This window comes from Lactuca sativa, chromosome 3, assembly GCF_002870075.4.
Source record: "Lactuca sativa cultivar Salinas chromosome 3, Lsat_Salinas_v11, whole genome shotgun sequence".
Lineage (NCBI taxonomy): Eukaryota > Viridiplantae > Streptophyta > Magnoliopsida > Asterales > Asteraceae > Lactuca > Lactuca sativa.
This window is the reverse complement of record NC_056625.2, coordinates 26557585-26584380: the sequence shown is the minus strand read 5'-3', so window position 1 is coordinate 26584380 and position 26796 is coordinate 26557585. Positions and strand designations below refer to the sequence as shown.

The following is a 26796-nucleotide window of genomic DNA, read 5'->3' as shown; positions in this document are numbered from 1 at the left end:
AAAGATCAAAGCAGAAACGTAAGAAATGAAGAGATTTATTTCTTATATATATATATATATATATATATATATATATATATATATATATATATATATATATATATATATATATTGTTAGGAAAATATAACCCAAAATTGTATGAAAGAACAAAAATATAAATTTCTTGATTGAGGCTTGTGTTTAACACAATCTCCTTAAAACAAATTCGCCCTATATGAGTGTTTGTTTCCCAGGATACAACAGTGGTAAGCAATTCTTCTAGATTGTCCGAACCCACACTTGGCCCGGATTATACCTTGGTTGCAGCAAGAGAGAAAAGATGAAGCAAAAACGTAAGAAAGGAAGAGATTTATTTCGTTTCATTCGGTATCTTTAACCAGTCACATAGGGATTGTATATACACAACCTAATATAACCGATTAATTCGTTTTTGTAACAGTTAACCAAAAAGAAAAAAAATGCAAAAAAGGGTCCTTGAACTTTTCTAGTCGACCGGTGGTGCATTCGTATCCGCGGGACGCGCGCTCGCACACAAGTTCAGTGGCACGAAGTCAATTTGGCTCACATTTGCACCCCTCCCCCCTATGTGGGCGCGCAAGAGAGAGCCTTAATTCTAATTGGTCTTACAAAGGTAGCTAGTCTTAGTAGTTATAAACCAATTTTTTTTCCTTCTTCCACCAATGTGGGATGAGCTTTAAAAACTCACTTAACTCCTTTATCTTCTCTTCAATTGCCTTACTTTGACAAGTAATTTCTCATTCACTTTTAATTCGTTTTGGACGTGTGATATATCAAAACGTAGATATCACGGAGGAGAACACAAATATATAATCAATAACTTGTTTTGATTATATTTAGAGTATTAAATACGTGCTCAAAAATGGAGAAAATCCAAATTTGGAAATTAATAAAATTAATTTTCCAACATATATATATATATATATATATATATATATATATATATATATATATATATATATATATATATAACAATTGGTTTTTTATATATCGAAATACATTTATGATGAATAAATATTTAATAAAATAAATCACAAATTACAAAAGAAATGATAAAAAAAAAATTAGATTCATATAGAACATAATTGTTTTTATATAGGGTTTTAAGGAGTAAAAAGTTTGTAGGGTTTTTTTTGTGGTTTTTTATGTTTAAAAGCCAAATTTTGACGTAACAAAAATTTTAACTATATGTTATATGTGTTTCTATTTATATAAAAACATATAAATTGAAAGAAATAAAAGAACTTACATACTCTTATCTATTTCCACGTTCGTTTTCATTTTCATTTTCATTTATTTTAGACAACTAAAACAAAAAGAGAAGAAAAACATGTGTTAATAATCAAACGAATAAAGAAAACTATTCTAAATATATAATTTTTTTGGTTCTAATTTGTTAAATAATAAATTATTTTTTAATGATCACAATACAAAGAGTGAGAAGATAAACGGACAACAAGCTGCGCCGCTAAACCTTTATCATCTTGCATATTTTTTTTTCTTTCTTTTTTTCATACATTATATATACCTAAAATTATATATACCTAAAACGAACAAAAAGATGCGAAATGAATGTGACTAACTAAACAAATCAAGAGACACTTTTATAAATAAATAAACTGAAAGAGAGGAAAAAAAAAAACTCAAATATTTTTACCTATTAGCACATTTTTTACTTTTCTTATTTTCATCCATTCTAAATAACTTTTTATATATGCAAAATAAAAATCAATTAATCAATAATTAAATAATATAAGTTGAAGAGGTAAGAATATTTCAAACGAATATAACTGAAGATAAATAATCTATCTTAAACTAAATTAATTTAAATGGCTTGCTTTATAAGATTTATAAGATTTATAGAGACCTTTTAAGAGTTTATGTTATCATTTGTTTCAAATGTCAGATCGTGTATCACAACACATAACTCATTAAATGTTCGTATCTGAAAATGCTCGGTTGGTATTCATATATGACATATTCTCTTTTTATGTTAAGTCAAAATGTATAATGTAGGCTCCACACCAAAATCTTTTAGTGTTTAAAGTATAACCTATACACTTTTATTAGAACGTCAACGCTAGGAGGAATATGAAATTATTGCTCATTAGTTAGTTTAAGTATATTTTACTAGTTTTTTAAAAATATATCTTACTTTTTTTCCTCAAATAAAACATCATAGTATAGAAAGATGAAATATAAATAAAGCGAAGTGATTTGTACACAACAGTTTTTTGTCATACATAAGAATTCATGAATTATATAGTTGTACAATATAACATTTTAAAATATCAATTGTTGTGTATGGAGAAAAATTATTAGGTACCAATTCCTATAAATAAACCTTATACTGTTTTTTTGAAGTGAAAATAAAGTCAAATTGAAGTAAAAAAACAAGTACTAGTTTTCATTTTTTAAAGACGCGACAGTTCATTGCGAAGAATCTATTATTTATTTGTAATATGTTTTTATATTAGTTAATAAGCCAAAAAGTTATCCAATTAAGGGCCTGAAGTTAAAAGTTCTTTCTTTTTTTGCAATGAATATAATGAACAGATGATTACTTTAGCGTGCTTTTCTGAAAGCATATTTATTCTTTCTATTTCAACATAAAGAATATTAATACATGTTCATCAAAAGAGAATGTCTTTTAGGTTCAAATACATTTCAAAATGCCAACTTATCTCTTCAAAATATAAACAAATTTTTTTTAGAAAAAAAAGTGGTAGAATAAGAGTCATATCTTTTGAAAACTAATTTGTAGGAATTATCTTTTTTAATCATTTTTTATATATAATTTACCATTAAACTTATATTTGCTATTAAAAAATATAATTTTGATCGTCCATCGTTAGTCTAACCAGTTTATATGTTCAAAAAACACGTGAAACTCACATATGTTTAAGAATCACCATTAAACTTATTTTCACACACTAACCACATCCATTTAAGGATACACATTTTATTGTTTGAATATGAGTTTGAATTGATTGGATATATGAATCAATGTTTACATTTGAATGTAAACTTGAATAGATTTTGTTTTATATTGAAGTTGGTTTTTGATTAATTACTTGGTGGTGGTGAATTGTGGATGTAGGAGATTGTAATGGCGACTAGTGATGATGGAAGGTGGTGTATGTTGTTGAAGGTAGACGATGGTGGTGGGAGTGAATGGTGTTGGTCGGAGAAGATGGTTGAGACTTAGTTTAGTGGTAAATTAAATTAAAAAAAGTTTAATGGTAAATTGTATACACAAAAAGGCATTTAACATGTAATACCCGGTCAAAATGGTAGGTTTTGAATATCCCGGACGAGGTTAATAGTAATCGTGTATAAAAAAGAAAGTGGCTAGATATGTAGAAAATTGATAATTAATTGTCATATAAAATCATTCTCTCAATTAAAAATATGGTAAATTGCATTATTTGTGCGACTCACCTTAACTCATCCATGCCCCACATTGGAGGTCAATTATGGAACATGTTAGGATCAAGAATCGATAAACATACAACACATGATAAAAATGCTAAAAAAAACAAGGAATTGATGTGTTTCACACAATCAGAGTGATTGGCTAATCTACAGATGAACTAAAAATAGATGTTATTGGATTGTAGAAAATAAACAACCATCATACACATGCTTTCTAGTTAGGGTTACAAAAGTATAATGAGATCTATTTATAATATCAAGCTTACTTAAAACCCACTAGTAGTACAAGGAAAAAACATCATCATTTGAAAATAGACTTTCTACCCGAGCACCGTAGACTATCTGATTGGGAACTGGAGTCCTTGTGCATGAGTTTACCAACTTACTTTTGGGTTTTCTATGCATCTTTACGCTAGAATAAAGCAACGAAATCATTCAAATATAACCTAAGTGTACATGCACCATAGGTCTAGGTTTTACTATTATAGCAACATATTTTCAAAACATGAATATAAACTAATCAGAAATATATAAGAATAACTAACCTTTCAAGTATAATTGTATATATTTTTGATTCCCTTGTAGATCTCAAATTCTTTGCAATCACTTGGAAGGGCTAGCACCCAAAGTAGAATGTCTCTAATGACTCACACCCAAAAATCTAAAACCCAAGAATATTTAGTACAGAGGAGAAAGGACCATGAGAACGAAATTCTCACTCTTGGAAAGGTTAGGAACAGAATTTTGAAGGCTATAAGGGTCTATTTATAGCTAATGTAACATGCAAGCAAAGCAAATTTGAATAAATTAAATAATCAAATTTAATTCAGATTCAAATCTTTTCCTTATCTATTACCTGGTTTGATTCTAGATGCCTCCAAGACTCCCCAAAATTGTCCACACCCTTTAGGGGTTCCAGAATGTTCCTCTTGTTCAACTTTTAAACAATTAACATTCATTCTTTGTAACTTTCATAAATTCCTTAGTAATTCTAATTGATTTCAATTAATCCAAATTAATTCTAAATTAATTTTAACAAGTTTCTAATTAATTCACCAAGCTATGATAAATTAATAAACTATTTATCTCACTCTCTTAAATCCTTTCTAGCTATTTTAGCTCTTGAGGGAAACTCAAAAATGGCTTTGTTATTATTTCCAAAGTTATACCAATTTAGTTATGACATTGGACACCCATTTCCAACAGTTTCCCACTTAGACAATACATCAACTACTATTGGTCGAATAATCTTCGAATAACCAACAAAGTGTGCCTTCCACAACAATTGGTTACAACTTGTAACGACCCAATTTTCACGTCCAAAAATTTCTTTTTAAAACATTACTTTAGAAAACATTAATAATTAAAAACATTGTTTAATCAACCATAACACAACGTAAACCATGTCTAAAAGCCAAATCATACAACCAATCAAATTCAGAGTATAAATCCCAGAGAATCTCGTAAATGCGGAAACCAGAGAGTGTGTGTGTGTGACATGCTGCTACCTCGCCGACTCTTTTCCCCTAGCTGAGGAGGTACCTGAAACCAAAACTGAAAACCGTAAGCACGAAGCTTAGTGAGTTCCCCCACTGTACCACATACCATATAATCTCATAACATACATATATTGTCAGGCATATCTGGGTGCCCGACCTACCCATTCGGCCCTCTCGACCGGATATTGCCTAGCATATCTGGGTGCTGGCCTCCCCTTCGGTCCTCTCGACCGGATACTGGGGAACTATTCCTCCCCTCCACTACTACCACATAACATGTATCACAATATCAGATCTATCTAACATGGCTGGGTATAACTACCCCTTAGGCCCTACCGACCGGTTACCTCGGGGACTATCTCCCCTCTACTGTCACTTGCACATAGCATCATAACATACTAGCACATAAACATAACACAGGTAGTAGTAATCCCTAGACGAATATCACGGAGACAATCATCTACATACAACTCCTACTGGTGGGACGACATTGTGGCCGTAGACCCACCGCTACTGGAAGGTAACTCACCTCGAAGTAGCTGCTGATCTGATCGGGAACTGACTGTCTACTACTGTCGCTGCTGCTCCGGAAATCCTCTGGCTGCAATTCCCACAACATACACAATCAAACACTGCTAACTATCCTTTGGGTAAAATGACCATTTTACCCCTGATCATGCCCTAAGTCAAGTCAGAGTCAACTTTCAGTTGACCCGACTCGCCGAGTTGACTTTCCAACTTGCCGAGTCCCTCCCCAAGCGACTGTCCTGAATCCCGTTTCTACTCGTCGAGTTAGGCGACGACTCGACGAGTTCTCCTTCTAAACTGATATTCAAGTCCTTCATCCTACTCGTCGAGTTGTATGAACAACTCGTCGAGTTCATCTTCATCCGATGAACACTTATGCTAAGACTCGCCGAGTTGTATGAACAGCTCGCCGAGTTCATCTTCACCCGAAGAATACTTATGCTGAGACTCGCCGAGTTGTATGAGCAACTCGCCGAGTCTGTTCTTGATCTAAGGAGATTGCCTTGAACTCGCCGAGTCAGGGCATTGACTCGCCGAGTTCCTCCATAGATGAGTTCAGCTTCCGACTCACTGAGTCACACCCCGTGACTCACTGCTCACTCGACACTACGAAAAGGGGACAAACTCGGAGACTCGCGAACATACTCGCCGAGTCACATGAACGACTCGCCGAGTCATTGCCATGCACCCACTAAATACACAGATTTGCTCGATTCCAGTCCATGCCATTCACAGATCTGGACTCCTAGAACACGAATCACATGTAAAGTTTCCAACTTTACGTGTAGATATTCACCAATACGGATTTTAGGGTTCAAAATGTACTTAAAATGGTAGATCCAAGGTCTTTAAGCAATGAGGGTCCATAAAGGCTACAGATCCGAGCCCTTAGAGCCCAAACATGCCTAGATCTGAAGTCCCTCCACACTATAAGCTCATTACACAAAGGTCAAGACTAGAAGAAGCCTTGAAATGGCTATCACAAGCTCTCAACAAGATAATAATGAAGGGACAGAGAGGGTTTCGAGTCCAATACCTCTAGAAGTTCTGAAATGGCACAAAGATTCTGGATCTTCTTCCTCTCCTCTTGATCTACCTTCTTCTTCTCTCCAAAACTTCAAAGAAATGCACAAAAATCACCCAAATTACTAAAAGAGGGGTTAGAGCTTCGAGAGGGAGTGTTCTTGACGCAATGGGGGCTGATATGAGGCACAAAACATCGTTTAAATAGGGTGCAACCCCTGAAAAATAGGGTTTCATCCAACAACGGTGACTCGCCGAGTCCGGAATATGGACTCGCCGAGTCGCCAACTTAAACATGTCCCGGGTCCCGTCCTTACTCGGCGAGTTGGACCTATGACTCGCCGAGTCCAAGGCTAAAAAGAAGGAAAATTCTCAATAAGATTTACATACCAGGAACCAGGTGCTACAACAACTGATTAAGTGAGAAAAAAGTCTTAGTTGAGTGTTCTTGGTCCCATACACAGGTTTTGGCCTTGATAGAGCACATAGTGTACTTAGGATTGTAGATCTTGCTTTGGGGTGAGGTCCTAATGGATAAAGTTGGAAAATTTATTCATTAAGTTAATGAGATGGACTAGACCTGAAGTGTGGAACCTTGATATGGAGGGATTAAGCTCTTAATGAAGAATTGAGTGATTTTCTAGTATCCACAATGTGGCCAAGGAGGACCCACGACATGGTACATATCTGATTCGCGATTATTTGTTGTGACATGCCACAACATGACCAAGGAAGGCCCACGACATGGTAATTTCATGTATGTCAACTGTTCTGCTTTGACATGCCCATGACGTGACCAAGAGGTCTCCATGTCGTGGTGGTTGTTGACCGTGGTTGACCGTTGGCTTTTGACTAGTTTGAACTGGAGTTAAGCTTGATGGATTTGGGTTGTTAATTGAGAATTGATCTTTATTTTGTGTTATTTGATTCGTGGGATTGATCAGTGCAAGGAGTGAGAGTGTTGTTGTGCTTCTCCAATTCTTCGGTTCAGGTGAGCTTCTCACTATGCTACGTATCCCATTATCCTTTATATGTTAGGATAGTGGTATTGTTAGAGTACGAGATGCTAGTTGACTAGGATGGCTCCTCGTTATGTATGTGTAGTATAAGACACTTAGTGTCATGGAATGCTAGACAGATAGAGTCTTTCCTAAAGATCTAAACTCTCAAAATGTCAACATACACGCTCCTCTCAAATCCATCATCTCTACGCGAAAGGCTCTAAGCCTTTCATCCAAAATCTCTACTATACCCTCCTTGACTGTGCCAAAGATCACATGAGTCTGGTCTAAGATACTGTACGTGATCTCAGTTGATACAAACTCTCTCATTCGCTCCTCGAGCTACTCGGTCCCTAAACTCGAGCCTGATCCCTCTCCGGCGCATGATCCGCCCACTGGCCTTCCACGCAACGTCACCATGCTGAAAGCATATCACAATAACTATCAAAATACACTTCACTGCTGAGGGATTACACATACACGCTAAAAGTTCCCTGGCTTTGTCTTGGTCCCACTTGAATCGAGTACGGATCATCTGCTTTCAGTAGTACGGGCCCATATTACCTTCCACATCTATCTGTACTTTCCTCTAGAACTGCCTTGACTCTACCAAGTCCCTTCTACTGCTACTGATCTCTGCTACTCTCATCCTAGGCTTGCCCTAAGGAAAATCTCTGACTCCACCCAAACCAGTCCTCAGCTGCTGAAGTCCTCCTTGTAATGCCAATTAGCCATCACCTGAATACCATCACATGCGACGAGGCTAAGATAATCCTTTGAGTAAAATACTCGTCCCTACAACGGTTAGACTCAGACGAGAGCTGCACAATAGGGCCAAATCCAACACTTTGATATTATTCAACCCTAATCACATGTGACGTGACGTATTCACCTAATGGCTAACTCCCATCACTCAAAGTCCCACCAAGCACAAAGTAAGCAGCATTCAGACACAGGAAACTACTCAGGCAAATCTATCCTCATAACAAGAAACTGTACTAGCATACAATGCTAAGCTCATACTAAGAGGCATAACCTAAACATGCTATCCTACTACTGTCTACTCAATACTAGCATGCAATTCTCATAAAGTTGGAACACATATAGCATGCACATAAGGCATCCTCCTAGATCTTTAGTCCTATTCTAGCATGTTGTCCTACTGAAACTGAAACTGATAATCATAACATAAACTGGTATGGGTAATTTGGGAGTACTTACTTGAGCTCGGGTGATTGCATGCACCACACCCTTTTCTATTTTCAAAGTTCTTTTCTTTTAAAATTTCTTTTCGCTTTTTCTAAAAGTCTTTTCTTTCCTCAAAATCATTCTTACAAAAATTGGTTTTCTTTTTGAAAATTTCTATACCAATCCTTAGTTTGAGTTCATACATACCCGAAAGCGTGCCTGAATCTCTCAAACCAAGGCTCTGATACCAACTTGTAACATCCCAAAAACACAGTCTGAAAATTTCGTTTAATTTAATAATAAATACCATAGTCAATAAACCTCATATAAAAATCATAAGCAATGTATCTCAAAATATTATAAGAACTGTCAAGTATATGGGAGTATAAACATCCCAGGCTGAACAAATGGTGTGAGCGCTGCAATCTTCCCGGGCTCCTCTTTTGAAAACTGAGTGCCTGAAACCAAAACTGAAACTGTAAGCACGAAGCTTATTGAGCTCCCCCAAACTACCACATACCAAACAATAACATATAAAACACATACTAGGCCTTGCCTACTGCATCATACCGAAGTCCGAACTAATTGGGGCCTTGCCCCTACATCGGACCGAAATACGGACAAACTTGGGCCTTGCCCACTGCATCGGACCGAGGTCCGGACTAACTGGGACCTTGCCCCCTGCATCGGACCGAAGTCCGGACTAACTGGGGCCTTGCCCCCTGCATCGGACCGAAGTCCGGACTATTTGGGGCCTTGCCCCTTGCATCGGACCGAAGTCCAGACTAACTGAACATAGCATTACATGATCATAGCATATAACATAAGCACATATACTGCATACTACAATGGTCCGAGGTCCGGACGAACTAACACATAAACATGCCTGAATCACAAAGACATCAAGCATACTGAACTACTGCATCGGACCAAAGTCCAGAACTACTACTATCTAAACGAGCTAGCATTGTGGCCGTAGACCCGTTCCTACTGGAAGGAAAACTCACATGTACTGTTGAACTCTGCTGACAATCCTCTGGTTGTTGATCAACTATTCTCTGAAGCGCTGCTCTCCTAGCTCTACAAGCTGTCAACACCAAGTAATAGAACTTAGCCTAAACTGTCCTCTAGAGGTCAACTAAGTCAACTCTGGTCAAGTTTCTGGTCAAAGTCGACTTTCCAGTTGACATGACTCGCCGAGTGCATGCCCCTCTATCTCAAAAAAACCCCGATTCCACTCATCGAGTCTGGCAATAACTCGATGGGTTCTCCCTCAACTAACACTTTGGGACCATCTTCAACCGACTCGTCGAGTTCATCATCATCGCATGAAAGTCTAGGCTTTGACTCGCCGAGTTGTATAAACAAATCGTCGAGCCCATCTTTATAACTAAGAAGATTGCCTTGGACTCGCCGAGTTCCTCATTGAACTCGTCGAGTGTTATGATCTTCATCACCATTATGGGTCCTAACTGACTGAATCCTCCTTAACCCCACTCACTGAGTCGACTTATAAACATAAGGATTTGGGTTTGCGACCCGACTCGCCGAGTCCATGAGCTGACTCGTCGAGTCCTCCTTGTTACATATCTACTCTGTTGATTTCAATCCATTCCAACACTTCCAACTTATAGATCTGGACTCCTTATGCTAGCATTGCACGTAAAGTTGCTAACTTTACGTGCATGCAAGGTGTTATGAAGCCAAAACACTTAATCCAAGCTAGAAAGAAGGTCTAGGTCATGGAATGGGATCTTAGCTGGATAAAGCCAACAAATTTGAGATTCTAAAGCTCAAGAGTGTCCAGATCTGTGTCCAATCCATCCTCAAAGGCTTAATACTCAGATTGACCTTGGAAATGGTCCAAATGTGACCAAATCTATGCTAGAAAGGGGATCTAGATGATTAACAATCAAGGCATAAGCTTTTTACATCTAAATGGTCTGAAATGCTACCCCAACTCTGGATCTATAGCTTCTTCTTGCACCGCCAAGGTCCTTCTTCCTTCTCCAAGCTTCAATTCACTCTCAAGGAAAGAACTAGCTCACAAATGGAGTTGGGTGGCTAGGATTTTGGGTTCTGGACGAGAGAGGCTGTAAATGAACCCTAGGGAAGAGAATAAGACGCTTAAATAGGGTACAAGGTCCCAGAATTAGGGTTTCCCAACCCAGACCAGACTCCCCGAGTCCACTTGCCAACTCGTCGAGTCGGTCACTTACTTTTCCACACGGAGCCCGCTCCGACTCATTGAGTTATTCCTTGAACTCGACAAGTTGACTCCTTTGACTAAGGGCTTTTCTTTCCTTTCTTGGTCTTTCGGATTCTGGGTGTTACACAATACATATAATCAAGGTTTAAAAAGGCGGAAACGGGCCTCGAGGCTAAGCCCTTAGCCTCAAGAGGCGTAAGCCTCGAGGCTAACCGAGGCGTAAGCCTCATAGGATTATCAATAAATAATTATATATAATAAAAAAACATAATTTTATATCTAAATGAGAAATATGATAAGTCACTAAGTTAATAACATAAAAGTGAAGCAGAAAATCCTTAAATGTCAATAACACAAAAGTCTAGCATAGAAGTCTTGAATGCATGGAACCTAAATCCTTAAATGTCAACAACACAAAAGTGAAAAGTCTAGCACAAAAGTAAAGTCTAGCACAAAAGTCTTAGAGGCACAGAGCCCAAATTCAAACATTATTAAAGCAATCATTTTCTGGCGCATCGTTCTCACGATAGATGTCATCTTCATCAACCGAATTTAGTCCATCATCATCTTCATCCACCAAATTCACTTCAACATTTTTCCGCTTCCTAGATGAACTTTCACCTCTCTCCCCAATGGCCCTACAAACTACATCAATTTCATCCTCCTCACATGCTTCATCATATTCATCACTTGGGTTGGCTATCCACTCGTTATCAGATAACACCTCATCAACAACTAATGGGTCATCAGACTCTTTTAGCTTAGTCTTCCTGATAAACTTTTGCTTCAGTTTCTTATTGTACATGATGTACACCAAGCTATTCATCCTATTAGTGCTCAATCGGTTTCTTCTTTTTGTATGAACTTGATTAAACGTACTCCAGTTTCGTTCACACGCCGAAGCCGAACAAGTAAGACCCAATATCTTCATCGCAAAGGCCTGTAGTTCTGGAACTTCATCTCCATAATGGCCCCACCATGTGACTATATAAGTTAAATGAATAAATAAATTAGTAAATAATATAATTATGTAAAATAATAAAATAGAATAATTATAACTTGTAAGTTATAACTATTTATTAGTTACCAGGAATACGCTTCATATATGAATTCAAAGAAGCTCTACATCCAAACATTCCATTTTTGTATTTGTAGTCATCAAGTTGAGCTTCGATCTTCATATAAATATCATTACTCTTGATTAATCTGTCCATGCAATTGTACAATCCTCTCTTAATTTCCGGATGCTGGGAAACATTAGGACTCCATCTAAATTGAGGATTCAAGTAGTAGGCAGCTGCATGCAAATCCCTATGCATTTGATGTTCCCATTTTTCATCAATGATATCCCAAATCTCTTTATAAGAAGAGACTTCATTATCAAAGTTCTTAGCAATTTTTTCTTTGCACTCATCCATCGCACCGTAAATAAAAGCCATAGCTGGTGATTGCTCACCATCAACAATCCTCAACACTTCGACAAGTGGCTTTGTAGTTTTGAGAGAATAAACCACACTAGGCCAAAAACTTCTCTCGTCCATGATTATTTTCTTTATCTCTTTTCCATCAGCTTTCTTTGCCCAATTACACCTCCCCCATTCTGTTGAAACAAACATCTGCTGCAATGGTTCTTTCAATTCATACATGCTTTGTATAGTCAAAAATGTTGTGGCAAATCTCGTGGCTGCTGGTCTAAGAAGATCTTTTTTTAAATACTTTCTAGCTAAACTCAAAACCCACTGATGATTGTAAATGAAGTTGCTAACCTTTTTTTGCTTTGATCAAGGCATTTTTTTGCTGTGTCAAGTCCCCAATTTTCTCAAGCATCGGGTCGATGCAATGAGTAGCACATGGGGTCCAATACAAACTCTTTCTTTTCTCCATCAACAATGTTCCAGCGGCTTTGTAAGCACTCGCATTATCAGTCACCACTTGAATAACAACATCTTCACCGATTTCTTCAATTACCCCATCAAGTAACTCAAATAATTTTTGGGCATTCTTGATACAATCTGATGCATCAACTGTTTTTAAGAAAACTGTACCATGTTGATTGTTCACTAAGAAGTTGATCAAGCTTTTATTTCTCATATCCGACCATCCATCCGATAACAATGAAACTCTAGTGGTCTTCCATGTTGCTTTTATCTCGTCCACAGTTGCGTTTGTTGTTTTGACTTCTTCTTGTAGGATCCAATTTCTCAACTCGTACATGGTAGGAGGTTTCAATCCTCGACCATAGTTACCAACGGAACGTAGCATACTAACGAATGAAGGACTATTTGCTACATTAAACGGGATCCCATTCTCATAAAAGAATCTCCCGATGTCTAAGCAAACCTTGTTTCGTTGCTCTCTAACTGTGGTTGGTGTCATTTTTCCACCTGAAGTTGGTCCTTCTTCATCGTCTCCTGGTGTATTCACAAATCGATCCATTGGCCCTCTAACACCCCTTTGGACACTTGGACAGCAGTTTCCATGCTCTGGTGCGTTGGCACCCACACTCCCATTTACACCTCCACTACCTACAAAGTATGCTCCACCATTAATAGCCTCTTCAAAATTCCGTTGGTATCTGAATTTTGAACTTTCAAAGTCTTTCAAGAATTGCTTCATCTCTTCTTTCACTACTGGAGGCACTAGAGGACAAGGTGATGTATTTTTGTGCGTACCAGCAAGATGGGCTTTCAACCTATGTACTCCTCTGGTGATAATTTTCTCACAAAACTTGCACATTAGATATTTATACCCTTTCATTGCACCCTCTGCCGGCACCTGCTTTTCTACACCATACTGCCAAGCGGGATCTGTTCGTGATCCCTTACCAGCCATCGTAAATCTTGAAGCCTTCGGTTTTCTAGAGAGAATTTAAGGGGGTGCGATGGCGAGAGAGAAAAGAAACGATGGCGAGAGGGAAAAGAAACGATGGCGGCTGACTAGGTTAGAAAGGGTTTATGAAGTTTATAAATATGTATAGAAAAATAAGTTAGAGTTGAAGAGTCGGGAATAAAAGACAAAAAAAGTCAATAAAAAGTCATAAAAAAAGTCAAAATGTCAATAGAAACATGTGTCTGATGAATCTTAAGCCTCGACGCCTCAAGTCGCCTCAAGCCGCCTCACTCCGGTGAGGCTTATGCCTCATTTTGGCCATCTGAGGCTTGGGATTTGAGGCTTTTTTCTCACGCCTCAGCCGAGGCTAGCCTCGAGGCTTACGCCTCAAACCGCCTTTTTAAACCTTGCATATAATGTGCAAAACTGTTTTCATTTAAAATCAAAGATTTCAAACCGTTGAATACACCACTCATATTACTTGCTCCATTATGACCTTGCCCCCTCACCTATATATTTGAAAAAATTAATAAAAAATATAAGAAATAAAATTAAAACTAATATTGTATGAAAATTTAAAAGAATAAATATTTTATGATTTCTCACCTGAGCCATACTGAAGTTGTTGTTGGAAAATATGGTATCGATGACGGTTTTAAGAGTCAAAGACAATGTATGCAACACACGAACAACTCCAATAAATCTTTCCTTTATAATCTCAAGTCCATCAACATATCTCAAAACTATATCCATTTGTTCTTTTTTGGAAACATCACTAGACTCATCAACTAATATGGCGAACACATCTTTACCAATTTCATCACAAATAAACTTGATTATCTCTTTTGAAAAGCAATTGACAATATCTTTTTGAATTGTCGGAAAAGTCAACTTTTCATTTTTTAGAGCATTTTCTAAAGTAACTTTAAAAATCTTCTCATTATCTTCTTTAATCAAATATAAGACTTCAATGAAAAATCTTTTATTATTAGACTTTTCCGTCTCATCATGTCCAAGAAATGGTAATGCATTTTTCAATAAAAATTTACAACTACTGATTGTAGAACGTAACCGAATTTCATAATTACTTTTCTCAAGTTCATTTTGTTTATGCAAGACTTCACCAATATGTTGGTTTTTTCTTAATAACAAATCACACTTTTCTTGGGCCTTATGGAGATAACTTTGAATATTACCCATATGTTTCCGAAACGAGCATTTTTTTACTCCAATTGTCAAAGCCTTCGGTTATAAATGCGTATCTTCCACATTGTTTCCATACCATGTCTCCAAACAAGTAGCAACAAAAACAATATGACTTCTTATTTTTTATGCTATACTCTAACCATGGAAAATCAATAAATCATTGTACAGCAAAATGTCTTGGCTTATTACTAAATAAGGTAAATTCAAAACTATGCCTATTTGGTTGATAAGGTCATTCAATCAAATATGTCCTCCTTATTTCATCCATTTGATTAGGAATATAAGATGTAATCTTTGGCCTCTCCCCTGGGTTCGAAGGAAGATCATTCAAATCAAAAGATTGTGTCACTTTTGGTTTTTGAGTAAGTTCATTAGATTGTGGTTCTTGTGGTTTTGGAATAGATTGATTAGTTTCTGGAACTTGGTTACTTTCATTAGCCTTACTTTTTGGAAGTTCCTTCACCATTGTTGTCGCCAACATCTAATTGTCTTTTGAAATTTTTTTAATAGCAACCTACAATCAAAATATATGAACTATAAACTTGTTTTCAAGTTTCAACAACAAATAACAACCTACAATCAAATTATCATTTATCAAGATATATCAACTATAAACTTGATTTCAAGTTTCAACAACAAATGAACAAATATGAACCTACAATCAAAATATATCAACTATAACTTGATTTCATGTTTCAACAACAAATAATCATTAATTATTAACCCTAAGTCCCTAATTTCACAAAGTTAATTGTTGATTTCTAATTTTTCAAATATAATGACAAACAATTGGAATTTGAATTAACATAAATACATAAAAGGATTGAGTATTTTTTATACTAACTTGTTGCATTGTGCAGGTGGAGCTGAGGAGGAGGTCGCCAGAGCTCTCCCTCTGGTAGCAGACGACATGTAGTGTCTCTGTGGGTGAGGGTTGCGATGACAAGTCGACGATGAGTCGATCACAACAGAAGACAAGTTGACAGATTGACAGAACACAGAAGTCGACGATCACAAGACAAACAGACATCCGATTTTTTTCATTCAACCAATTGTGCTTATACGTCTTTGTTTTAATAAACTAGTTGGTGTGGGCTTAAATTTTTTGGACCATTTTGGCTTGTTTGTATTTTGGACTATTTAGAAATAACCTGAATTTTTTTAGGATAGCCCAATTTTTTTCGATATAAAACTCCAACATAAAACGATTTTTCCGAAAAAAATTGACATTGCTAAATTTTTTTCGAGAGATATCAAGGGATACCCCTCGGATCTATTCTGGATTCACCAATGGTTGGATGGAGCCTTAGCCACGGGATGTCACACGTTCAACATTCAAAAAAATTGTTCATTTATTGTATTTTACGATTTCTTTTCAAATATAACCTTATAAATACTCTTTTTTTTAATAACATTTTCATATAAATATTTTACTCTTTTACTCTCATGAACATCTTACAAAACAATTGCAAGACTGAGTTTTTTACGACTTTATAATAATTTTTTAATGTTTATAATGCATTTTAAAGAAAATTTATCATAATTCTTTTATTGTTATTTTTTTTTATTTTAGATTAATATTACTTTTATTAAAGAATTCAAAATTGTGAGTGACATGGTAATGTAGAGAATGATGAGTAACTTTTTAAGTAAAGATTTTTTTGGTAGTTACCGATAAAGTTAGATCTAACTATTTGAGTTAGATACAACCTCTTATCCAAGTTAATAAGAGATGTATTAAAGATTATATGTTTGAATTATATTATTTTTATTGTAGTATCAAATAGTGTGATGATTGTTTGATATGTTTCTTACTAGGTTTGATAAAAAAAAAATTATGTTTGACCGAGACATATTCAGACTATTTGATAACATAATTAGAAGCAATTGACTTGATCATAGAACATCTAATATATAACTTAATCAACAACTATAAACAAATATTAAATCTGACAGAATGAGATCCATCCTCTTACTAGACAAAGTACGATGAATATCAAATAACCATAAATGATAAAAATATGATATGATATCAGAGTAAGGGTGTTGATCGGGTAAACTTTTCGGGTTTCGGATAATTCAGGTTTTTCATGTTAAAAAAATACTCATTACCCGACCCAAATTAAATTTGGGTAATTCGGGTAGTAAGTCAGGTTTGGATAATTCAGGTATTACTCGAAAATAAATGTAATGAATTAAATTTATCATGTTCTATTAGGCTTATTTATATAAACAAACGAGACATAAACGAAGTTATTCTGTAACGACCCAAAAATCACGACTAAAAATTTCTTTAAAAACATTACTAAAACCATATTTACAAAACTGTATCATAAGTCATAACATAATTTTTAGAGTATTAATTCAAATCATAATCTCATTATCAGAGTCAAACATCCCCAGGCTAACTGACTATGGTGTGTGCACTGCAATCTTTCTGAGCTCCTCTTTTGAAAACCGAGTACCTGAAACCAAAACTGAAAACCGTAAGCACGAAGCTTAGTGAGCTCTCCCAATCTACAACATACCATACAATACATATAAAGCACATACTGGGCCTTGCCCACTGCATCAGACTGAAGTCTGGAACTAGCTGCATCGGACCGAAGTCCTGAACTGACTGGGACCTTGTCCCCTACATCGGACCGGAGTCCGGAACTAACTGCATCGGACCGAAGTCCGAAACTGGCTGATCATGGCATAGCATAACACATATCAACTAATATAAACACATATACTGCATACTGCATCGGAACAGAGTCCGGAACACATAACACAAACATGCTTGAATCATAAAGACATCAAGCACTCTAACTACTGCATCGGACTAAAGTCCGGGACTACTGCTAACTAAACGGGTTGGTATTGTGGCCGTAGACCCGTTCCTACTGAAAGGAAACTCACCTGAGACTGCTGAACTGATGCTGCTAATCCTTTGACTGCTACTTGACCTCTGACTCCGAACTGCTGCTCCACTAGCTCCTCGAGCTACCAATGCCAAAATAACACTTAGTCCAACTGACCTCCAAAGGTCAACTAGGTCAACTCTAGTCAAGGTCAAAATCCTGGTCAAAGTCAACCTTCCAGGTCAACCCTACTCGCCGAGTCCACCTAATGACTCGCCGAGTTCATATGCTCAGGGTCCTTCTATTCGCGACTCGACTCGCCGAGTCAGTCCATGACTCGCCGAGTCAACTATTCCCGAGTCCTGACCTGTCCAACTCGCTGAGTCTCCACCCGACTCACTGATTCGAGTTTCAACTCGAAGGGTTTGGGACTACGCGACCTGACTCGCCGAGTCTAAGAACAGACTCGCCGAGCACAAGACAATCTTCAACCAACTCGCTGAGTTGTTCATCCAACTCGTCGAGTTCATGCCCGTCTTCAACCGACTCGACGAGCTGTTCATCCCACTCGTCGAGTTCCTCCTCATCTTCAAGCTACTCGCCGAGTCCACTCGAAGGACTCGCCGAGTCCATTCAGATCTACATACATGCAAAGGATTTTTGAGTCATGCATGGACTCCAAACTATAGATCCACTCTTCTAAAGCCTATTCCTTACGTAAAGTGGCAAACTTTACGTGTAGCTAACGAGATCTAGGCTCAAATCACTATAAACTAGGGTTTGAGACAAAGGGGCTCAACAATCAACCCATAGACTGATGCTTTATGATTCTCTAGGCCAAGATACACATAGATCTGAAGTAGCAACTTCAGATCTGGTCTTCTAACTCGGAATAGGTCATAAACTTGTCCTAAAAGTCCCAAATCCCAAGATAAAGGTTGATCTATATGCAAAAGAGGGAAGGTAGCGACTCATTACCTTCAAAAGCTCTGGAAGACCTCACAAACTCTGGATCTACTGCCAATTCTTGAATCCCCAATGTGTGCCTTCCTCCTTCTTCCTTCAATTCACCCAAATTGGCAAGAAAGCTTGATTGAGCAACAATGGCGGCTTAGGGTTTCTGGTTCTGGACTATAGGGCCGCAAATGAGCCCTAGGGAAGAGATTAAGATGCTTAAATAGGGTACCAAGTCCCGAAATTAGGGTTTCCCAACCCAGACCTGACTCGCCGAGTCCACTTGCCGACTCGCCGAGTCGGTCACTTGCTTTACACCCGGATCCCGCTCCGACTCGCCGAGTTCCTCCCTGGACTCGACGAGTCAACCCTCTTTAACTTAGGGTTTGTCCTTTCCTTTCTTGACCTTTCTGATTTCGGGTGTTACATATTCAAACTTTGAACACTGAAATTTTTTAGTCAATAATACTTGAGATATCAGGTAATCTTTAAACAACTTAATTTAATCAATAACAAAAGGTTAAAAAAACAAATACTTAAAGGTCTTAGTTTAAAAGTTGAATCTCATGATAGAATTAAAAAAAAGTTTAATATATAAACTAAATATATTACTCATTATTTTTGATGGAAGATTTGCAAATTAAAATACTAGAAGTAAGCAAAAAATATCAGGAATAAGGATAAAGTCATAAACAACATTTGGATAAGTGTGAATATTACCCAATGGGTCCTTTATTTTTTAAATAATTCGGGTATTTCGGGTATACCCGAAACCCTATACATATATCTTATACCCGGTCTGAAAAAAAATCAGCTAACCCGAATACCCAAAAATATATACTCGATACCCGAGTTATTCGACCCGATTTAATATGAGATGTGAAACGTATATGCCATAACCTAAGTTTGGGGGAGTGTGTATGGGTGTTCGTTTGTATGGATCGGTTCGATCCGATCCAATTAAGTAAATCCAAATTGATTTTGGTTTTCAAAATATGAATCCGAATAATTCAAACTAAATTCAAATCTGATCCGATCCGATCTAATTACAATTCAGTTGGATCGGTTTTTATAATCCGGTTTTCAAAAACTAAAACATTTTAAAATGACATATAATTATAATATTATCCAATTTTTATAGAAGAAGCAAAAAAATATTTAGTTGTGATTTAAAATTTATAAACTACTAAGAATGTATATTATTGTTTAATATTTAATAGATAAGGACATTTTTAGAGAAAATGCATATTAATGTTTTTTATTAGATGAAACTTTTTAAACTTATTTGAAAAAATAAATAATAAAATTAATAAATAGTTATAGTTATATTAAAAATAAATAAATAATAAATTGTTATTCGGTTTTTTTGGATTATTCGGTACATATTTTATAAACCAAAACCAATCCAATATCCAAAATAGTAATTCAGTTTTGTTGAAAACCAATCCAAAAATTCGAATATCCGAACCAAATAGTTCAATCCAATTTGTCCAATTGAAAAATTCGGTTTTATCCAAATAATGAGCACTCCTAGGAGTGGGTGCGGTAGAGTGTGCACCCTCTTGCCACATCAACTTGGAATACCACCCCCTCAATGCAGTTTTGGTGCGGCAGAAACCGCATTGTGGCACTCCAAGGGAGCACTCCTCTCTTCCTATTGTCAGTCCAATTGACCGTTAAATGGTCATATTTAAAAAGTGTTTTTTTTAAAACCTTTTAAATTGAGTGTGACACCACTCTTTGAGTGTGCCATGAAACCACTTTTGTGGTAATTGCTGACGTGTCGCCTACGTAGTAATACGGTTTCATGAAGGATAGGGGTGTAAGTGAGCTGAGCTAGTCAGCTACTTGGGATCGACTCATTAAAAGCTCAACTCGAGATCGAATTAAACGAGCCTGAGCCGAACTCGAGCCTAAATACGAGGCTCGTTTATTAAATGAGCTCAGGTCGAGCTTCAATTCATTAGCTCGTGAGCCTAAACGAGCCTATATATATATATATATATATATATATATATATATATATATATATATATATACACACACACACACACACACACATAGAGAGACTTGTTTAGGCTCGATTAGGCTTGTGAACCCACTAAATTGTTAACGAGCCGAACTCGAGCTTCATTTTAAGGCTCGAATCGAGCTCGAACTCGAGTTTCCTCAAAATTAAACGAGCCGAGCTCGAGCTTGGTCAGGCTCGGGCTCGGTTCGAGTCGTTTACACCCCTAATGAAGGAGTATGGTACCACTCTCCGACCTCATATAATTAAAATTATGTCATCAAATCCATGTGGAATAACTGATGATTTAAAGAGACCCTAATTTAAAGATACAATGGTAGTATAAGGTGGGCCCTGGCTCTCGTAAAGAGGTGAGATTTGTAACAACTCCTAATTCAAGGTAAAAAACATTTTAGTAACCTCAATTGATCCAAAAAAAAGTTATGGCAGTCCAACTAATTTTGTATATCAACAACATTTGTACACAAGTACACGTGTCCAACTATCAATTTACAAAGTTGAAATGTGGCAAGAGGCTTTTGTATATTTCAACGTGATTTGGTAAGCATTAAAAAATTAGAAGCATCCTCATATCAAACCATGTTCCCTCACAATCTTGAAATGGTATTCAACAATATTCTTCGTTTAATAATCACAAGTTGAGAAGAGAATACATATGATGTTAGGCGAATTAAACACATTTTGATAGTGATAAGAAGGGGGAGATGAATCATAAATGTGACTCTAAATTGAGTTTAGTATGACAGTGAGAAAAAGATGAACTCATAAATAAATAGATCAAAAAAATATGTTTGTTTAAAAATATGAAGTTATTCTATTGATATCTACTCTAATAAATGAAGGTTTTTTGTCACATGACATCTTCTCATTCATTTGAACACATGGTATTTTGTAGAATTTTTAAATTTTCTATTTTTTAATTGTCATTTTATTGTATTTTTTATTTTATTAAATTAAAATTTCATATTTAATATGTAAGCTAATATATATGTAAAGTATTTATTAAAAATGATGTATATATGTAATGTATTCAATATATTAAAGCATTATTAATTTTAATAATTCAAAAAATTTCTCATTTTTCTTATAAATTCAAACTTTTCAAATTGTTAAAATTTCATATTTTTTTTAAATAAACCCGTGTAATACATGAGTCTCACACCTAGTATTTGTTAAATAGTTTAAACACATAAATGAATAATAGACAATATATATTAAAAAAAAAGTATTAATTTCTGAAAATAGGAAGTACTAGTTTTAAATGTTAAAAATAAGCATCAAAAAATAGAACACGATATTCAGATGGAAGACCGTAGTCAAGTGTAACAAGCGACTTGTGGGTCCGCATCAGTCATTATGGTTGACTTACGTCAGAGAATAGTTAGATCTCATCCGTTGATTTGGCACTGTATATAAATCCAACGGTTGGAGATATACGTAGCTTAATTTCAATGAATATGCCACGTGTACTATCCATTCTTTAACTATAGTTGAATCCTGTAACTCGATACACGAGTTAATTCACCGTCTGAAACCCTATATATACCCTCCGTTTCACCTAACTGCACCATCATTCTCAATACACAAACATCACTTATATATATCTAGCATACTAGAACAATTACAGTATTTGCTCTTCGATTCTGATTTCTATTTGTTTTTTTATCACTGCTAATTCAAAACTAAGAATCCTAATTCTGTATTGAAGTTTTTGTTATGAGCGTTGTGATTGCATTGGTGAAATTTGCAGAAAATACAGTTGTTCTAGAATTGATAAAATGGCGGAAGTGACGGAGAAGCGATTCAGTGTGGGTTACGCACTGTTACAGAAGAAACAGCGCAGCTTCGTTCAGTGTTCTTTGTTGAATTCGGCAAAAGAGCGTGGTATTGATCTCATTAGGATCGACACCGACAAGCCGCTAATTGATCAAGGCCCTTTTGATTGTGTGCTTCACAAGTTGAACACTGAAGACTGGCGGAAACAGCTAAAGGAGTACTCCATTCGGAACCCTAGCGCTTACATAATCGATTCTCCTGACGCAATCCAGCGGTTACACAACCGGATTTCCATGCTCGAAGTGGTTTCGGAGATTGAGGCGGCGGAGGTGAAAGACGGTGAGTCGGCTTCCTTTGGGACACCGAAGCAGACGGTGATATACGAATCGGAGAAGCTGAAAGACACGACGTGTTGGAGCGAGGGATTGAAGTTCCCGGTGATTGCGAAACCCTTGGTGGCGGACGGAAGTATGAAATCGCATAAAATGTCTTTGGTTTTCAGTAGGGAGGGTTTGGATAAACTGAAACCCCCTACTGTATTGCAGGAGTTTGTGAACCACGGCGGAGTGATCTTCAAAGTGTATGTGGTCGGCGAATATGTCCAATGCGTGAAGCGGAAGTCCTTGGCGGACATTACTGAAGAAAAATTGGGGAGTTTACATGGTTCTTTACCATTTTGTCAGGTTTCTAACATGACTTCGCATCCAAAGAATGACGATATATACTACAAGATTTTGGAAGACGCAGAGATGCCTCCGATGAGTCTGATAACTAATATCGCTCGTGGGCTGCGTAAGGCAATGAAATTGCATCTTTTCAACTTTGATGTGATCAGGGATACCAGAATTGGGAACAGGTACCTTGTTGTAGACATCAATTATTTCCCTGGCTATGCCAAAATGCCTGGTTATGAATCCGTCTTGACTGATTTCTTGTGGGATGTTTTGACCAAAGAAGAGGCTAGGTCTTTCAATAACAAGAAAGAAACAACCAAATTGGTTGAAAAAATCGATGTTTATGGTGACCAAAAAGGGTCTCTTCCTGTTCTTTCTATTGAAAAGGATGAACAGGACCCTTTTCAGGTCTGATAATGAATCAACACTCATCCCTGATCTTGAGTTTAGGTTTCTTCACAGTTTACATGGTGTTCCTTGTTGATGATGTACATATCATCCTTTACTTTGGAAAGATAGGTACTTTTTTTTTTTTTTCTTTTTCTTCCAATACTTGGAAATTGTAGGGAGGTTAGGTTGCTTTGCTTTATAAGGCGTATTGTACTCCATATCTCAGAAAACATTACAGTGTCTGTGCCTTGTAAAGCTTTGGTGGATGAATCTTTTGTTTTTTGATGATGATATTTGTTCTTTTCCAGTTGCTGCAGTATATATATATATATATATATATATATATATATATATATATATATATATATATATATATATATATATATATATCGTGTCTTTTCAATTTATTTAGTGAAAATGGTAATGCACTAGCACATGATTTGTTACTAAAGCTACATATTTCATCTTTAAGACGATGATCCTAAAGTCTCATTTAATGAATCTTTAAGACGATGACTCTAACTCATGACTTCAAAATGAACTGTTTGTAGAACTTAACACTTTGAACAAGGTTTGCATTTGGTTATGTGCTTTATGTGTGTTCTTAAGTTGATACAAATTGGTCAACGTTGACCTATTCAAAGCATCTGCTAAAACATAAACGGACATGGATTCTGCTACTAATTCAGGATTGCAAGTCTTCATATTGATGTGGAAATATATGATTATTTTTTTCCTTTAATAAATAAAGTTATTGTTTGATAATCTATTTTTCCATATTATAACATGACACATTCAATGCAGTAAATCGTATTCCTTTTCTGCTTATTTTTAGCCCTGCTTTTGTTTACTACAGATTTTGTGTTTGGCTGGTAGCAAAACGCGTGCCAAGTTGTCGCCTTTCGCCTCAAAGTGAAAGATGTGTTTGGGTGATAGGATCAGTTTTGACCCGATACAACATTCAGCAAGAAGCATCAAATGCTCATGCTGTAGAACACAAATATTCAGATGCTACAACCATTACTCTATGGTATGACATGTTTCTTTTTTGGGATACTTTCTAAATGTAAAGTTAATACAAGCTATATGTAAGAATCCTTTTAGTTTGCAAACATAATTAGGTGAGGACAATGAGGAAGTTTCATATAAACTTATTTAAATTCACCATGTAAAAAGGCAATCTTGATGTCCATTTGTAGTAAAGGCCATCATGAGTTAGAGTCAACAAGGGCTAATAACACAAATGAAGGTACAAAGATTAGAATAAGTTGATTGCGACCAAATAATCGAGCAAAAGGAGATATCTTGTTTAATGATGGAGAAGGGGAGTCTTTTAATGAGGTGCATTGATATAAAAAGAGCTTTAAACCAAACCCTAGCATGGATAAACGGAATCAATCTAATAGAAGCGTATAGACATCAAGGTGATAGTTTTTATTCTTTCAACCACCCGTTTTTTAAGGTGTTGAAGGACACAATCGTTGAGAAATTATGCCATTTTCTTGTAGGAATTTTTGAAAAATATGAGATATGTATTCTCCACTAGTGTTTGATCGAAGAATCAAGTAGTAAATTTGGTTTAAACATACGGAACAACTTGAAAATTGAAAATACTTTATGTTTACTACGTCTGAACAAAGTATTTGTAAATTAAATATGACGAAAGCGAGATTCAAGGAGAAGAAGACGACAAACTTTAGGCCTCCTTGCAAATCATCTTTAGAAAATTCCACTTAGCAATCAACTTTATGGAGTTGCAGTGTTGTAAAACTCATCCAGATAATCAGTCAATGACTAAGATGAGTTATGAAAATCGAACTAAACGCTGAAAATTGATCAAACTTGGACAACTTGAACAAAAGTATGAGCTTCTAGAGGTAAAGTGACAAAAAATTCTTATATTAAGCCCAAGATTCATGAAGCAATAGTAAAAGTTGGAGGTAGATAAACGATGCAATGTAGAAAAATAATAATGTAAATTAGTATAAAATAAACATAATAATAGAATAAAGACACATTCAACCAGTGGCGGATTCTGATCAAAAGTAAACTGAAATCCATTTTATAATTTAGAGTTGATAACATCTTTATTTATAACCTTAGAAATTTTCTCTTTTAACCATGCAAATTACCCAATCTGTTTTCATTTCAAAATTAACAAAACTAATAAATTTGTTGGCAGTTTTCATTATCAAACATCTAACATGTTGGTTTTTCCACTCCAATAGCTCATAAAACCATGCAAAAAAATTTAATTAAACTCAGAAGTTAAAATTACTAAGTAACTAGGTGTTTTTAGAGGGTTATTAACTTAAAAAAATATATTTATATATGTATAAATATGTTGGGAGCTACAACAAAATGGGGTGCATGGACCCCACTCCATACATACTAGCTCCGCCACTCATGCAACCAATGACTATTATTTTTGTTGCTTGTTTTGTCTTGTAATTTGTCTCGATGCTTATATATTAGACCTCGTTATGTTTAACAAACGAGAAATCAACTAAATTGGGAAGAAGCACAAGCGTTAAATTATGTAGATTTTACTACATTCATAATCATTTGACTATAAGTCATTAAATGCACCTCTTATGTTATTAGGTTCATCATAACCTTGTACTCAAACCCTAGTGTAGATATATACAATTTGTTAACGGTGAATAAATGGTCGTCTTAAATGACAGTTTTGGAGGGTCATCGACATGTTTTATAACATTAAACATCTCCACAGCAACCCCTCGACTGTTGACAAACCACAAAACCAATGTCATTTTCTCTTTAAAAGACACGTTACATAACTCGTGTATAAGAATTGCAAATAACTCATCTCTAATATCTTTCATAGTAACTTTAATAGTTTCCTTTGTTGTAGCATATCCATTGTCATTTTGAATATAACTAGATTTCATTTGTGAATTCTTTGACATATTATTTAAAACTAAATTATAATTTGTGGGTTCCATGGTTCACAAAGTAAAATAATTGAATAAAGAGCAATTAAAATAGTTAAATACAAATATTAATAAATACAAAATGATTTTGTAGATAAAATATTATTTAAAGACTAATGTATACAGTGAATAAATTTATTACCCTTAAAATATAATAGTTATATTTTGTTTCATATGTAAATTCTTTTCTCTTATGCAATTATTTTGAGATTTTTATTTTTTTATTTTGTAAATTT

At 35.7% G+C, this 26796-nt stretch overlaps 4 protein-coding genes across 5 annotated transcripts; 1 reads left to right on the top strand and 3 right to left on the bottom strand.

Moving 5' to 3' along the window:
• Nucleotides 1–11383: 11383 nt before the first annotated feature.
• LOC111884142 (uncharacterized) lies at nucleotides 11384–12548 on the bottom strand. The gene is made up of 2 exons (XM_023880466.1): nucleotides 11990–12548; nucleotides 11384–11886 (listed from the first exon to the last, which is right to left on the bottom strand). Exons 1-2 carry the CDS (start codon nucleotides 12546–12548, stop codon nucleotides 11384–11386), a joined length of 1062 nt encoding a protein of 353 aa, XP_023736234.1.
• A 115-nt stretch (nucleotides 12549–12663) lies between these two features.
• LOC111884141 (uncharacterized) lies at nucleotides 12664–13734 on the bottom strand. Its single transcript, XM_023880465.1, has one exon. It carries the CDS (start codon nucleotides 13732–13734, stop codon nucleotides 12664–12666), a length of 1071 nt encoding a protein of 356 aa, XP_023736233.1.
• A 377-nt stretch (nucleotides 13735–14111) lies between these two features.
• Nucleotides 14112–14931, bottom strand: LOC111884140 (uncharacterized). Its single transcript, XM_023880464.1, has 2 exons — nucleotides 14338–14931; nucleotides 14112–14240 (listed from the first exon to the last, which is right to left on the bottom strand). Exons 1-2 carry the CDS (start codon nucleotides 14929–14931, stop codon nucleotides 14112–14114), a joined length of 723 nt encoding a protein of 240 aa, XP_023736232.1.
• Nucleotides 14932–22324: 7393 nt separating this feature from the next.
• Nucleotides 22325–24809, top strand: LOC111884189 (inositol-tetrakisphosphate 1-kinase 1). 2 transcript variants are annotated; one of them, XM_023880509.3, is made up of 2 exons: nucleotides 22325–23735; nucleotides 24463–24809. In XM_023880509.3, the coding sequence occupies exon 1, from the start codon at nucleotides 22545–22547 to the stop codon at nucleotides 23628–23630; it is 1086 nt and encodes a 361-aa protein (XP_023736277.1). In that variant the 5' UTR covers nucleotides 22325–22544; the 3' UTR covers nucleotides 23631–23735; nucleotides 24463–24809. The 2 variants fall into 2 exon arrangements, with proteins under 2 accessions (XP_023736277.1, XP_042755947.1); XM_042900013.2 differs by having other exon boundaries at nucleotides 22326–23398.
• The last annotated feature ends 1987 nt before the right edge of the window (nucleotides 24810–26796 follow it).